Source organism: Rhea pennata, chromosome 3 (assembly GCF_028389875.1).
Source record: "Rhea pennata isolate bPtePen1 chromosome 3, bPtePen1.pri, whole genome shotgun sequence".
Lineage (NCBI taxonomy): Eukaryota > Metazoa > Chordata > Aves > Rheiformes > Rheidae > Rhea > Rhea pennata.
Window position 1 is genome coordinate 54,129,306 of NC_084665.1, and position 13,328 is coordinate 54,142,633.

General features: G+C 41.9%; 1 protein-coding gene across 1 annotated transcript; it reads right to left on the reverse strand.

Annotated features, from left to right (window-relative positions):
* Positions 1-1,110: 1,110 nt before the first annotated feature.
* LOC134138528 (solute carrier family 22 member 2-like) lies at positions 1,111-13,328 on the reverse strand. Its single transcript, XM_062572320.1, has 11 exons — positions 12,912-13,328; positions 10,667-10,770; positions 9,273-9,427; positions 6,718-6,886; positions 5,685-5,799; positions 5,154-5,260; positions 4,187-4,401; positions 3,758-3,866; positions 2,812-2,924; positions 1,658-1,757; positions 1,111-1,177 (listed from the first exon to the last, which is right to left on the reverse strand). Exons 1-11 carry the CDS (start codon positions 13,326-13,328, stop codon positions 1,111-1,113), a joined length of 1,671 nt encoding a protein of 556 aa, XP_062428304.1.

Below are 13,328 nucleotides of genomic sequence, written 5' to 3' on the forward strand. Positions count from 1 at the left end.
AGGCTTAAGGGTTTTGAAGCAAGCTCTAGTTCTGCAACTACTCCGGCAAGAGTTATCTGATTGGAGATATGCACAGCTGGTACTGGATACATACATCCTTGGCAGACCGGACTTTAACCCTAACACTCCCAGGGGAGGTGGACTCGGTCCGATCCCAACTGAGAAGTCCTATGAGCCCTCGCCCAACACCAGCTTCCCTGAGGGGATAGCAGGACTGTCCCCTCCAAATGTACACTGAAACACTGCTCTGCCCCGCACCAGCACTATCCCAGCCCTCCAGCAGAGCAGGATCTGGCAGGCCTCAGCTCTCTACCTACAAACCCTGACAGCTCCTATATTTCAGTTGATAGGAATCTCAAACTATTCTTCTGGCAAATTCTGTGCGCTTCTGTGGGCGCACACAGTTATAATACTATGGATATCAAAGCAAACAGTACCATACACAATAACAGTGTAGGTTATTAATGTCATATTCATGATGAATAAGACAAGAATATTTGGCAGTTAGACACTAGAGAGTGGTCATTACCTTATGAAGGACGATGCATCTTTCTCCTATGCATTCCTTTTCATGCTTTGGGTTGCCATATGCTCATCCCTGTAAGTCAGCTAAATGCCCCACGTGGGCTCCTCCAAAGGCATAAGAACACATGTGAACTCCATGATACTTATGTGCTAGTAAAAGAATATGTGAATTTGTTGCATGTTGTAACAAGTTTGTAGGTGAGTTGCAGTTACCTCCCTTCCACTACAGAGGTAAAACTCTATTACATCATACTACTCTTGCATAAGATTGAACAAAATGACTTCATGCAGGCTTATAAAGTTCTGGTGGGACAGACCCCACTATCCCAAAGTTAGGAGCAGCCCTTATGTTCAGGCCAACATAACTGGTATGAAAAAGGTTTCCAGCTCTAAACTATATTTATACTGTAACATGCAGAGAGGGACAAAACTATGTAGTAACAGGAACAATTTCATCAGAAAAACCCAAGCATTGTAATTAAATGATAGACAAAAAAAGGAAGACAGAAGAGAGTGTATTTATTTAAAATTGCTTTTCCATGCTAGTGCTCTAAAGCATACTGCCCAGGAAGAGGTCTGCATTTTTCATTCATGTACTACTTCTGATGTCTGGACATGGAGATAGATCTGTTTCTCCTTTGGAGCTCCTTGCCTGCAAGAACAACATGACATGAATAACAAATCGAGAATGAATGCATTCAACGAGCACCTAAATGCAAATTCATCACTTGTCCTAGCCTCTTCTCCAAAGAAAATGAGTAGTTACTCTTCAAAACATCTAGGTTTGCTCGGGCTCCTCTGTAGATATTGGTGATTTACCTCATTACGGGAGCAGCTAGTATCAAACTGTCCTCCTTCTATTCCACAACATAAATTTCAGGGTTTGTGTTAAAGTACAAATTACAGTTATAATAGGGATGCAGCAGGTTTGGTCACAAGCTGTTTCGCTTTAAGTGCCTGAAAAGTAAACTGATAGAAGCATCACAAAGTGCAGGGAAATTTTAATAGTGACCACTGAGGGAGTTACTTAGGGGGGGTTGTGTCCCCCCCCCCCCCCCACATTATCATCCTTTATATATGACATAATATAAGCATAATAGCAGGCCAGTGAGAGCTCTTCACCCTGACCCACCTGTGCAAGTTTTCAACGTCTTCAAGAGTCTCAGGCAGAACTCTTCCTTTAGTTTCAGGTAGAAGCAACACCAATCCACCCGCAATTAAACCAAGAACAGCTTCAAATTGAACAGATGAAAAGACTTCATTAGCACACACTACTTCGCAATACACACACTATCTTTCTGTGATCTTGCACAAAGGCCTCATAAGTGGCATTTTATTTTGTTCTTCAGACAACATGTGCACATGAAGACTTTATATGCAAGACTGCCAGGCCATCTCCAGAGGGAAGACAGTCGTGTGGAGATAGCAATAGGCAAAGTACGATTGTGAATTATGCACAGAACTAGAGTGTCTCAGACTAGAAAGATAGGAATAAAAGGAATCCTTTTTAGCCTGAATATATGCCAAAAAATGAATCTGAATTTTCTGTTAAGTAACAAGATCTAGAAAATACATTCACAATGTGTTAACTCCTAAATAACTCTCTATTGACAATTTCCATCACCCACTTTGCGCATGCTTTTCTGATTTCTATATATTTTAAGTCTACTATGCATCCTCATAAATGTGCCCTCAGTTAAAAAATGTGTATTGCCATTCAAGACATTTTTTCAGTAAATAGTGTACTGCATGCTTTTCTGAAGATTTAAAGAAGTTTTGCAGACTCTGACCTAAAAGTTCAGGCAGCTAGTCAGACACTCATCTTGCATTTATTTACCGGACTCAGTCCAAACAGGTGGAGAATCATCAGTTAACACAGACTGTTGGAAAAGCTGAAATACAGCAGCCACACTTGTGGCTTAATGTATCATTAAGAAAGAAAGGAATTTTTTCTTCCAGGACTGAGACAATGTAACTCACAGAAGAGTAGTAATTCATCAAACATTAAAAAGGCTAATCTGATCAAAATGTCAGAATATTTCTCAGCTCTTTGCCATTTGTAAAACCTGTATCCATCTCTAGCTTTCTTTAAAAACACAAGGAACAATATTAACAGCAAGAGAGACATGAATGCATGAACAAGTTCCAAGTTGCTATAAACTGAAGGTTATGGCTTCTATGAAAAGGAATATGCTTCATTTGGAGCAGCAGTTTTCCTGCCTTTGAAACTTGGGCCCCATTGCTGTACCCCAGGAGCAACCCGCAAGGAGGCAATGCAGCACTTACTGAAGACTATCAGTGGCAGCTCCTGCCACACTTCCACCAGCCTGTAGACAATGAAGGGGGCGACAACTCCACCAACATCACACAAGGCAGAGCAGACCATTACCCCAAGGTTCCTGGTTCAACAGCAACAGGATTACGTTAGTGTGGAAGAGTACTGTAGATGGAAAGGAATCAACTCTGACCTTGTACAGAGCACAGCCTAAAGCTCTGCAGAGCACGTAAAACATCAAAATGGTTAAAAAAAAAGAAAAAGAAAAAGAAAAGAAAGAAAAAAAAAGCACCCCTAATTTTCCCATCTGGTGGGCAGATTCAGAAATTCAGCCCTATATAGTGCAAGAATAAGTCTTAGCAAAGAGGAACAGTAGAGTTTACCTGTATTTTCACATGAAAAGGTGTGAGCAAATTCCCAAGGTTAAAGACAGAGAATCAGTCCCAGAAAGTTGAGTAGAATCTCCAAACAGATTTAGTAAAAATATAAAAACTTCAGCTTCAGTACACCTTAGGCAGCTGTCAGTGCAAATGATGTCCAAAGATCCTGTTGCTATGCACAGTACTGGGACCATAAATAAAACTTCAAATTGTCTTGTACTGCATTCATTTTGGATAAAGAAATGAGATTAAGAGCTTCTTAATTTTGTGCGTTGTGCCACTTTACACATAATCAGTTCCTTTCTAGAGAAGGAACTCATTCATTTAGGTTGTCTCTACTTTTCCCTTAAATTCAGTCATGTAAGTTTTCACTTGCCTTAAAATATATTAGATTTCTTCATTAACATGCATTTTTAAAGCATTTTCCTCATGTTCCACACACATTCAGCAATACCTGTGTAGCTCTGAAGCACTTGTGGATTTAATTAGTTATAATTTAGCATGAAATATGCCATATACATTGGCTTAGACAATCTGTTTCCAGGCCAAATGGCTGGCTAGAAGAAGGTGTACCTACCTGATATATGTTGGATACAGTTCAGTGTTCACAAAGCAAACCATTTCAAAAGCCATCGTGATTCCCATTCGCCCAATGCAAGCGGCGATCACTTTTAGCCAATGTATGTCTGCAAGCAAAGCACATTCAAATATCTACGTATATCCCAATGATTTAGCAGGAATCAGTTAATGAACCAATCCCATAGCACTTAATTCTTTTTAAGAGGTTATATTTTGCTTGTATGAATGAGGAAGTGCAAACAGTCGGCATCACATGCATTGCGGGCTGGAGAAATTCCCAAAGCAGCATAGAGGACCCAGATGCTTTCAGATTTTTTTTTATTAGCAGTGCTACAAATTGACCTCATTTCACTTCGGCAGTGTGACTAGATAGACTAGCTCCCAAGAGGTTCGGATGGGGAAACTACCACGGCCTCCGATGACTCACCCTCTGGGATCAGAGCAGTAACAAGGCAGGCTGCTCCAGCCACCAGATTTGCCGCAGCCCACGGGTAGCGTCGCCCAACACGGTCAATGGTGATGATGATGATGATGGCAGCTGGGAACTCAACAAGAGCAGAATAGAGAAAATCCAGATGCATGTTCCCACCAGCTATTCCCATGTGCATGATGAGCCCCTGGTAGAGGATGGAGCTCGTGAACCTAGGCAGAGGATAGCATTAGGCCTTCGTTATTCAGTCAGAGGACTGAGACCTGCTTCCTGTTGGAGAGTTCATAACCAGACAAGAAGGAAAAAAAAAGAAAAAAAAAAAAACCACCAGCAAAGCCAATTTCAGCCATAATGCAGTGTTTGTGTGTGAAACCTGGGAGCCTGCAGAACAGGATGGGCAGTCAAGATCTGCAGTGGGAATCATGCTGCCGCAGGCAAAGGCTGATGTAACTGAGCCTGCAGTAGTACAAGCTACGTTAGAGCCCACTGCATTCATTTCTGGAGTTCTGTTTTAGAGATTTGCACCTCTTAAACCATAAAATATTTCTGAGCTTCTGGGGTGTCCCCTGCAGTCTGGGTGGGGAACAGTACTTTTCTAGCAGTGTGATCACCCTTTACCTGCAGTGCCTAACTCAGTTTCATTTGGAAACTACTCTGAAATTCAGTAAGGAAGAAAAGATTAGTACTTTTTATGCTCTTTCCCCTGGTTAAACTATTTTTTGATTCAGAACAGATATCTCTGTTGGTTTTTCACATTTCAATAAAAGCAAAGCTATTGAAATTAATGCAGCCAGGAGGATGTCACACCCCAGTGTAATGGGTCAGTAGTTCCTTGAGACAAGCTTAAACCCCTCTTCTACCAGAGGCCTTCTATATAGTCAGCACTTGAAAAAAAATCTAAAACAAGGCTAGAGATTTAAACTTTTTTTAAAACCAAAAAGAAATCTGAACATTATCTTTTTACCAGTTGTACATCAAAATGAATGTATTTTTCCTCATCTGCGGTGTCCTAACAAGGTCAATGAGTGAAGGGGTCTGTTTTCCACCATCTTCCTCTTCAAATTTAATATCCTGCAGAAAAGCCAGAACAGCATTCATTGGAGCTGTGAGACTTCCACTCTCCTTGATAAAGCAGCTGGTGACACGTTCTTGCGCTACAGCTCTTTAGCGCGTGCAACTGCCCCTGAAGATATTAATCTGCTCTTACGCACATAATGGGGGCAGCACACCAGGACTGCAGCAGAATTCTCTTATTGAAGCTTTTTGCTGTTCCCTACTTTCAAACAAATATTTCTTGATTTATTTCTGTGGGAGGGACTAGTTTTTTGCTTAGCCAGTCTTAAGGCAATTATTCTTTCTCACCATCCTTGTCACTATGGTAGAGACTACTACATCAGCGACTAGGGGGCAGAAACAGTAATTTTTTGCTAGGAGGAATTAAAAGAAGGGATTATTGTAATGCTTGCTTAGATCTATAAACAAACTCCAAGCTCACCTCAAGATGGGATGGCATCTTCTTCCGATTTTTTTTGGCCATATCACTAACAATTTTCATAGCTTTGTCATTTTTCCCTTGAGATATCAGCCACCTGGGAGACTCTGGGAGGCACCTATGAGGCAAGCAAGGAGATGCTCTTATACCAAGAGCTAATGCCAATACAGTGCTCCTATGTACAGAGACTATGAGGATAGTACTTTTGTTGAATAGACAGTTTTTCCCTCTCCCCTCTCCCCCACTACCCCAGTTTATTCCACTGCTGCTGCTGCAATGGAAAAAAAGGAGCAAGTGTCGTAGAGGCTTTAGTCAAAGATGAGCTTATTAAAGATATATCTGGAAGGTTTTTAAGCGAGAGCAATGTTATAATTTATTTAGCCTGCCCACCACAAACTGGTTTCTCTTAAGGAGCAATTTTCGAGATGCACTATCACAGGTCAGCAACAAGTATTCACAGAAATTGAAAAAGTAAGAGAACAATTCCCTTTCTATTATCCTATCCTCACAATCCAGCTAAACAATGCCTAGTATCTGAAGCATTCCAAAGCTGAAAAATATTATTCAAAGATATAAGCAAGAACCCAAAATAAAGGTGAGCCCATGCACCTTCTTTTCATTGGACCAAAGACCTGCAGGGTTTTCTTAAAAAAAAAAAAAAAAAAAGTCAATTATGTAAGTATTCAACATAATAACCATGTTTTCAAAGTGCAATCCACCAAATTACATCAGACATTTCTTTTCCTTTATAAAATGTGTAGTGAAGATAATAAATTAAGCCATTTTTCAGTGATTTAAAAACTAGTCTTTCCTTTAAAGAAGAGGTTGGATGTGGTGCACAGGCTAAGATGCAAAACAGCATCATTTGTTGAGGGGTCTTATTTTCCTCTCCTTATTATTGTTTACTGCCTCTTTGCATTAACAGGCAAAATGTCTAAAAAGCAGTGCAAAATTTCTCTCAGTCTCTCGAGTCTCAGGAACCAAAAGAGGTTGCTTTATTTGGTCTTGCATGGAGACACAACGAAAGCATGTTTACCAGTAGAAGAACATGAAGAGGAAGCTTGGCAGAGTAACAGTGAGCTGCAGCCATCTCCAGTGAGGAATTGCATAAGCAATGGCATCGAACACAAGGAGTCCAACTGAGAAGGCCGCCTGATAGAGAATCCCCACTGTCCTCCTGTATCTCAGACCAACAACTTCTGTGACTAAAAATGCATAGAGACAGATGAATGATACTTCAGCGATGACAGCTCAGTGCAGGAATAAGTTTCTCTGTGGGGAGTCTGGAAGACAAATGTTACATTAATGCCCTAAAGAAAGCTTCTTAGAAATTCTGGACTTCTTGGCATAAAACCTCAGAAAAGGTGGGGGGGGAAGGAAGAAATCCCCCAGGGTTTCTACAGGAAAGCTGGTTTGCTTTTCTATCACCAAAGCTTAGTAAGAGAAAAGAGCATTTTGGTTCTACACTGATCTCAGGCATTCAGTTATTATCTTCTACCATGGAAAACTCTGAATAAATCAAACACTCCCTCAAAATGCTCAGATAGATTTTATTGTAAGATCTAATGCTACCTACATAATGTCTCCAACCCAAAAACAACACAGAATTTTAAGTGCGCTTTTTCAGTCTGCATCTCAGCCCCAACATATAAGAAATGTTTGTATCATAAAACAAGACTTAAAGCTTCCCATATGGGATGGTTTCATGACTAATTTGCTCTTTGCAAACATCACTTCATGGGCTAGGCTTCATAGGTGTTATTCATACAGAAGTAAGAGATAGCAATTATTCTGTCATGCAAGTGAAATTTTGCATTCAGTTATGTCTTATTTCAAGAAAGCAAACAGTGGAAAAGGAACAAAATGCAGTCATTTAGCAGTTCAAGGAGCTGCTTTGTTTTAGAATCACAGATTAGCTAATATTGTTTGAGCAAATGATGAGTAGAAACAAAAGACATCTCTGGCTCAGAAAAACTGAGCCAAAAACAGTTGAAGATACACAGATAAGTGTCTCAAGGGAGTATGTTAACAAGGTTGCTCTGTCCTTGTATCCTTCCCAACACTGGCATTCAGTGTTGACCACCTTTAAGGGTAGGATACAGGTTTAAGTTTGCTTGAGCCTGATTCCATGCAACTTTTCTCACGAGCAAGTTTCAAGGAGAATCCAGAAGTAACAACGTGCATTTGAGGAAAATATGGTAGGACAAGTCGCTGTCCTGAAATGAATTTTACACCATAATAACTGCGTGAAGCCCTACAAAAGTGGTGAGGAAAGTTTCATCAGTACCAGAAAAACATTTAAGAGGCTAAACAAGCATCTAGAGCATACACAAGAAGAAACAGTCCCATCTTGGCAGAGAATGGCCTAGCTGTGGGCTAAATGTTTTTATTTAAATTTTTATCTCAAATATCTGGATAACTGCATTGGCAAGATATTTGTGTTAAAATAATTAACAATAGTTTAAAGAGTTCCTATTTACATTTTTGCTACCGTCACAGTTAACTGAAGGGAGTGTGGTAGGCCACCTCACTCATAACCATTTAGTCACCTACCTTGCTAACTCTGAATTCAGCAGCATTTAAAATACTTTATTCACTTCTCTGTTGATTGCTTGTTCGTCTATTGCTGAAATGCTGAACTTCGCAAGAGGGAAGTCCCCAGCGGCTCTACAAAGCCCCAGAATTGGGGCCCAAAGTCCAAACTGGCCCCCAACTCTGCCTTGGGGCAGCAGAGCACTGTTCACTAGCTACAAAATTGATCTTAGCATGAGGCTGTACTGCTGCAACGCTGCACTCAGGATGGGCACATGGCAGTGGCATGCCAGCTCAAGTTGGCTTCGGTGGGGACTAGCGTAGGCATATCTGCCTCCTGGACTGCTGCTCCCGTTGACGCAGCTGTGCCTTGCTACTACGCGCCTACGCTTTGCGGCCAGATGTGATCGACACAGCCCTGGGAGAAACACAACAGCCAGGCTCTTCCCATTGCTTTGAAAGCCATGAGTTTGGCCTCTGCTCAAACAAGTGCACAACACCAGTATACTCAAACAGCTTGTCTTTTTCTCAGCAAGAACATACTGTTCTTCAGTTATTTTTAGCCTTTAAAGCCTCTGTTTGCCTTTATTGCTCTTTGTATCATAAAAATGCCTTCAGTTTTCCCTATTTTTCACGTCTCTTTAATGGCCTTCTTTGTCATCATCTCAGCTGTGACTCATTTGGAAAGCCAACACCAGGCAGCTGCACCCTGCATTAGGGTCTGCCTCTTTCCCCAGATCATGCCCCACTTGTGGGAGAGGGGCTCAAGTCTGGCACAAGGAGAGCTGCACCACAGGGGACAGCCTATCCTTGGGTAGCAGCCTTAATTTACCATCATTTGCTTTATCTTTGAAGGCTGTAGTTTAGGAAAAACAAGGGTTTACAAAAAGAATAGTAAGGCAAAAAAGGAGACTATTCTTTGAGATCAGCTTGTACATATGATTTCAAAAAAAGATATGAGGCTCCCCCTCCCCTTTTTTTTTTTTTTTTTTTAATGCCTTTGTTCAGTTTTTTTTCCTTGCGTTCTGTAGCCAATGCAGGGTAAAGGTTGGAACTCACTCAGGATGTAGCCTGCGGTCCAGCAGCCCTTGCTGACCAGTCCTTGCAGGAAACGGAATATCAATATCCACAGGTAGGTGGGCACGAAGACCAGAAGAATTCCGCAAAAGGCATTTGCAAGTATCGTAGTTAAGAGGCAAAATTTACGGCCAAACCTGGGTTGGAAGATAATACACGTAAGGCAAACCACCAGTAAAGAAGACATAGATGTTTTAAATCATCAAGAGAGCTGTGCATCATTGAAAAAAAATTCACAAACTTTGCAATGCAAGGCATAGACACATGCCAACTTTTATTGTTAGCCCATTGCTTGCTCACTTTTCAATTCCTTGAAAAATTACTGTGGCAACTGCTCTGCAATTCCATAAAGGCTTTCAAGGCTGCTTGAAAGAAGAAAAATGTCCCCAGCAGCAGCTGAATAGGCCCACATTTACATATACTTGTGGCCGTTATCCCCAAATTCCAGAACAGGCAGTTTATTAATTTGTTATTTAGCTCAAGGTGAAAAATATGTACAGATTAATATTATGGCTCTGCTACACCTGTGTCAACCGGGGGCAGATTTATATACAAGAAACTTAATCCTGAGAAATATTTTGTGTGTGGCTCCTACCCTGGGTGGGCTGTACTTCACAACTAGGGAACAGAATTTACAGTACTAGCAGCCTCTAGGTAGGAGAGAAGCAACAGAGAAAAGGGATCTTCAGTTTTGTCATTTGTTTATTTTTAAACCAAACTTTCTGGACAAGTTTGAGCGTTTCCTCACAGACCACGCACTTGCTGTGAGGCAAGCCAGAAGTATAGCGTGCGTTGCACTGCGGATCCTCCGAGGAAAGACTTTATCTGCTGGTTCTGGACTAGGTGCTGTGATGCCAGGGCACACAGTGATTTCCAAACCAGCACTACTATTGGGTCTATTTGGTAATGTCTGCGTGTATTACTTCTTAACAAGTAAGAGTTTCTCAAAGGGAAATCAAACATTTCCAAGACGTAGCAGCACAGAGCATGACTGGTTGAGTGAAAGCTACAAATCGGAATTTCCTGGCTTCTATTAACATCCTCAGTATTTTCATGTGTGACTGTTGAGTTTTGCACATATGGCACTAAAATACCTTGCAGAAAACACGATTTTTGCAGGACTTGTAGAGCAAGAAAGGTTGGCACCTATGAAAACTATCAGCTTCACTCAAGGATTTGTGACTCAGGATTTGTTCACTCAAGAACGAGAGGTAGCATGCTCATTTCTAAGACTGTGAGTTAATACACAGGTGATTTACCTTATTTTGAAAAGAGCAGAAATACCAGTTGTACAGCTTTTCTCTGCCTTTACTCAAGCTTAGCTGCTGAACGCTGATAAAGGAGGTCAGCTGGTTTAACTGTCATCCCACACATACCTGTCTGCGATGTAGCCAATGTTTACAGAGCCAATAAAAAACCCAGCGTTCACAGATGACTGAAAGAGATCCAGCTTCCAGGAATCCTCACACACCAGGTCAAACTAAGGAACAACCACAGGTAAAAGCAAAACAGTGAAATCAGGAACTCGCAAGTCTCCTTAGTTTCAGTTAGAGACTTAACATGTTTCTGAGTTGAAGCTCATTTTATCAACATCCAGGAACCCTATTGATATAATTAAGTGTCCAACATTAAAAATAGGATCAAGCCTTTGAGCAATTCTCTGCTATTTCCCATTCATATCTCATCTTTATGATCAGAAAGAACATAACAGAGTTACTGCTTGCCAAAATTAGGACCATAATGCACACTATGCCTCGTTCAAACTCTGCTAATCCTCCTGGGCTTTCTAAACAGGTTTTTGGAGGAGAGCAGGTGGTTAATGTTTCTAAACAGTTCTAGCTGCCTTGTCTCCTTGTATGCCACAGTAGCTTCTGCAAATTGCTCTGGATTAAGGACGGTGTATTCCACAAAGGTGTTCTACATATGCCCAATTTGTCATGCTTTCTGCACAGCAGCGGTGGGTGCCTCACTGGGGGAGCATGGGGTGAGTTACTGTGCATCTCCTGCCAAGCTCAGTGAGCTCGGGAGGGATTTTGGAAGCAAAAAAAAATCCTACAGCCTAACTTTTCTGGAGACAAGGCATTTCACAGCCATGGCCAAGCTTTACCACAGATACTTGTCATCTGGCCTTAGTCCTCATGCCTTGCTTAGAAAATAAGTGAGAGAGTTACTGGAGAATAAGTTACTTGAAAAAGCCATCCTCAAGTTGCTGAGAATTGCTTCCCATCCCACTGGTAAGCTGAGTTTATTTAAAATTATGCATCTTTGATCCATGTAAAACCATCAGCAGCAGCCCTGTGAGGATATTATTCCACGTGTATATTTTTCCTTAGAGCAAAGCCCCGTGCTTTACTCCAGGCTCTCCTTCGCCCCGCTTCCTCGCCAGAGCAGGGGACAATACACAAGAGCCCAACAGCCTTGCTGGAAACAGCCACAGCCCGGCACAAACCACCCAGGAAAAACTGCCAGCTGGGGCAGATTCCCGCGGTCACAGCCTAACGAGGTCTTCGCTCCTCCGCTTCAGAGGTGTTCATTAAAGGCTGCCTACAGAGCGTTGGTGGTTTATTTCCTCACCTTAATATCACATAGTCCATAGTTTATGGAGAGAAATGCACATACAGGACACCTGTTTTCATGGGCTTTTTTCCCTTATTTCCTTAAATGAGACTCTAGAGGGTTAAACTTACAAAACTATACGTGCTGAAATCACTAGCAACTTGAGTTTAACTGCTCTTGTATTTATTTTAGCAAATTCTATCAAATTTTCAGAGGTGCCATAAGTCAGTTTTTCTTTCCACTAAGTTTATGATGAAATCACTGATCATCCAATAAACTGATTTCTTTAGATAGCTAGAAGTACTTAAAATCCCAAAGAACTTCAAGGAGCTTATATACCAGTTTCAGTTACTCGTGTGCGTTCTTAGAACAAAACCAGCCGTGTGGGCTTTTCCTAAAACAAGCTGCTTACCTGTGGGAGGCAATTACTTCTCCCTCACCTTTCATCACTTTATCATATTTGAATCAAAACTTTGAAACTGAAGCGCACAGAAGCTGCAGTTCAGGCCCAGGTCCCAGGAAGACCGTGAGGCTCTGCAACATGCCCGCACACAAGTCAGCCGGTTTTGTTTGCAGTGTTACAAGTTCTTAATCTCTAGCACACACTGAGGGATGTTTACACACTCCCACCAATAGGATTTCTCATGCGGTTAGAGCTTTATTCAAAGCTGGGCTTTATCTACATGGTGATTTATTCACTGAAATACTTTTTCCTCCAGAGCTGAAGGTAGAAGCTCTCGTATAGAAAAATATGGCAATAAATGGCAATATTTCACAGCAAGATGACAGTGGACAAACTTTATATGGCTTTCTGTGTAATTTGACAGCAGGAGATGATCCCCGCCTCCAGGTAAGCATATACGTTTTTATATGTGTGTGTGTACGTGCGTGTGATTGTATTTTTATACGTATATTCATATATATAAAGTAATATGTATCTATATGTATTTTTACATCCAGGTATCTGTAAAACATATAAATAAAAACATAGGCTATTTCAGATGTCTCCCACATCCTTCAACTCTTCAGGATAAAGGGGAAAGGGAAGGCCATGTTTGTTTTTACCTCGGTCACGATAGACGACCCCGAAGACTCGTAGACCCAGCCATCCCGGCAGCTGGTGAGGGGGACGGCACTGCTGTTGCCGTGCCCCAGGAAGGCGGCGGTGGGCTCGCTGCAGCTGAGGCCGGTGGCGTTCCAGTCCACGTCGTAGCGCCTGCAGCGGCTCGCGAAAGAGGCGCCGTGTTGCCCCCACTCGGGAACCGTGTGGCGTAGCTCCTCTTCCAGGCTCCAGCCGCAGCTACGGCTCAGCTCAGCCACGCCGGGACTGAAGCAGCGATGTTCGGGGGTGAACCCCAAGAAGACGACACCCACGTAAACAGGGGTGAAGGCAGCAGAGAGCAAGCACAGGACAAAAAAGGTTTGCTTTTGGAACCGGTCAAATTCTCCAACATTCTCTAAGATTTCATCAAGGGTTGGCAT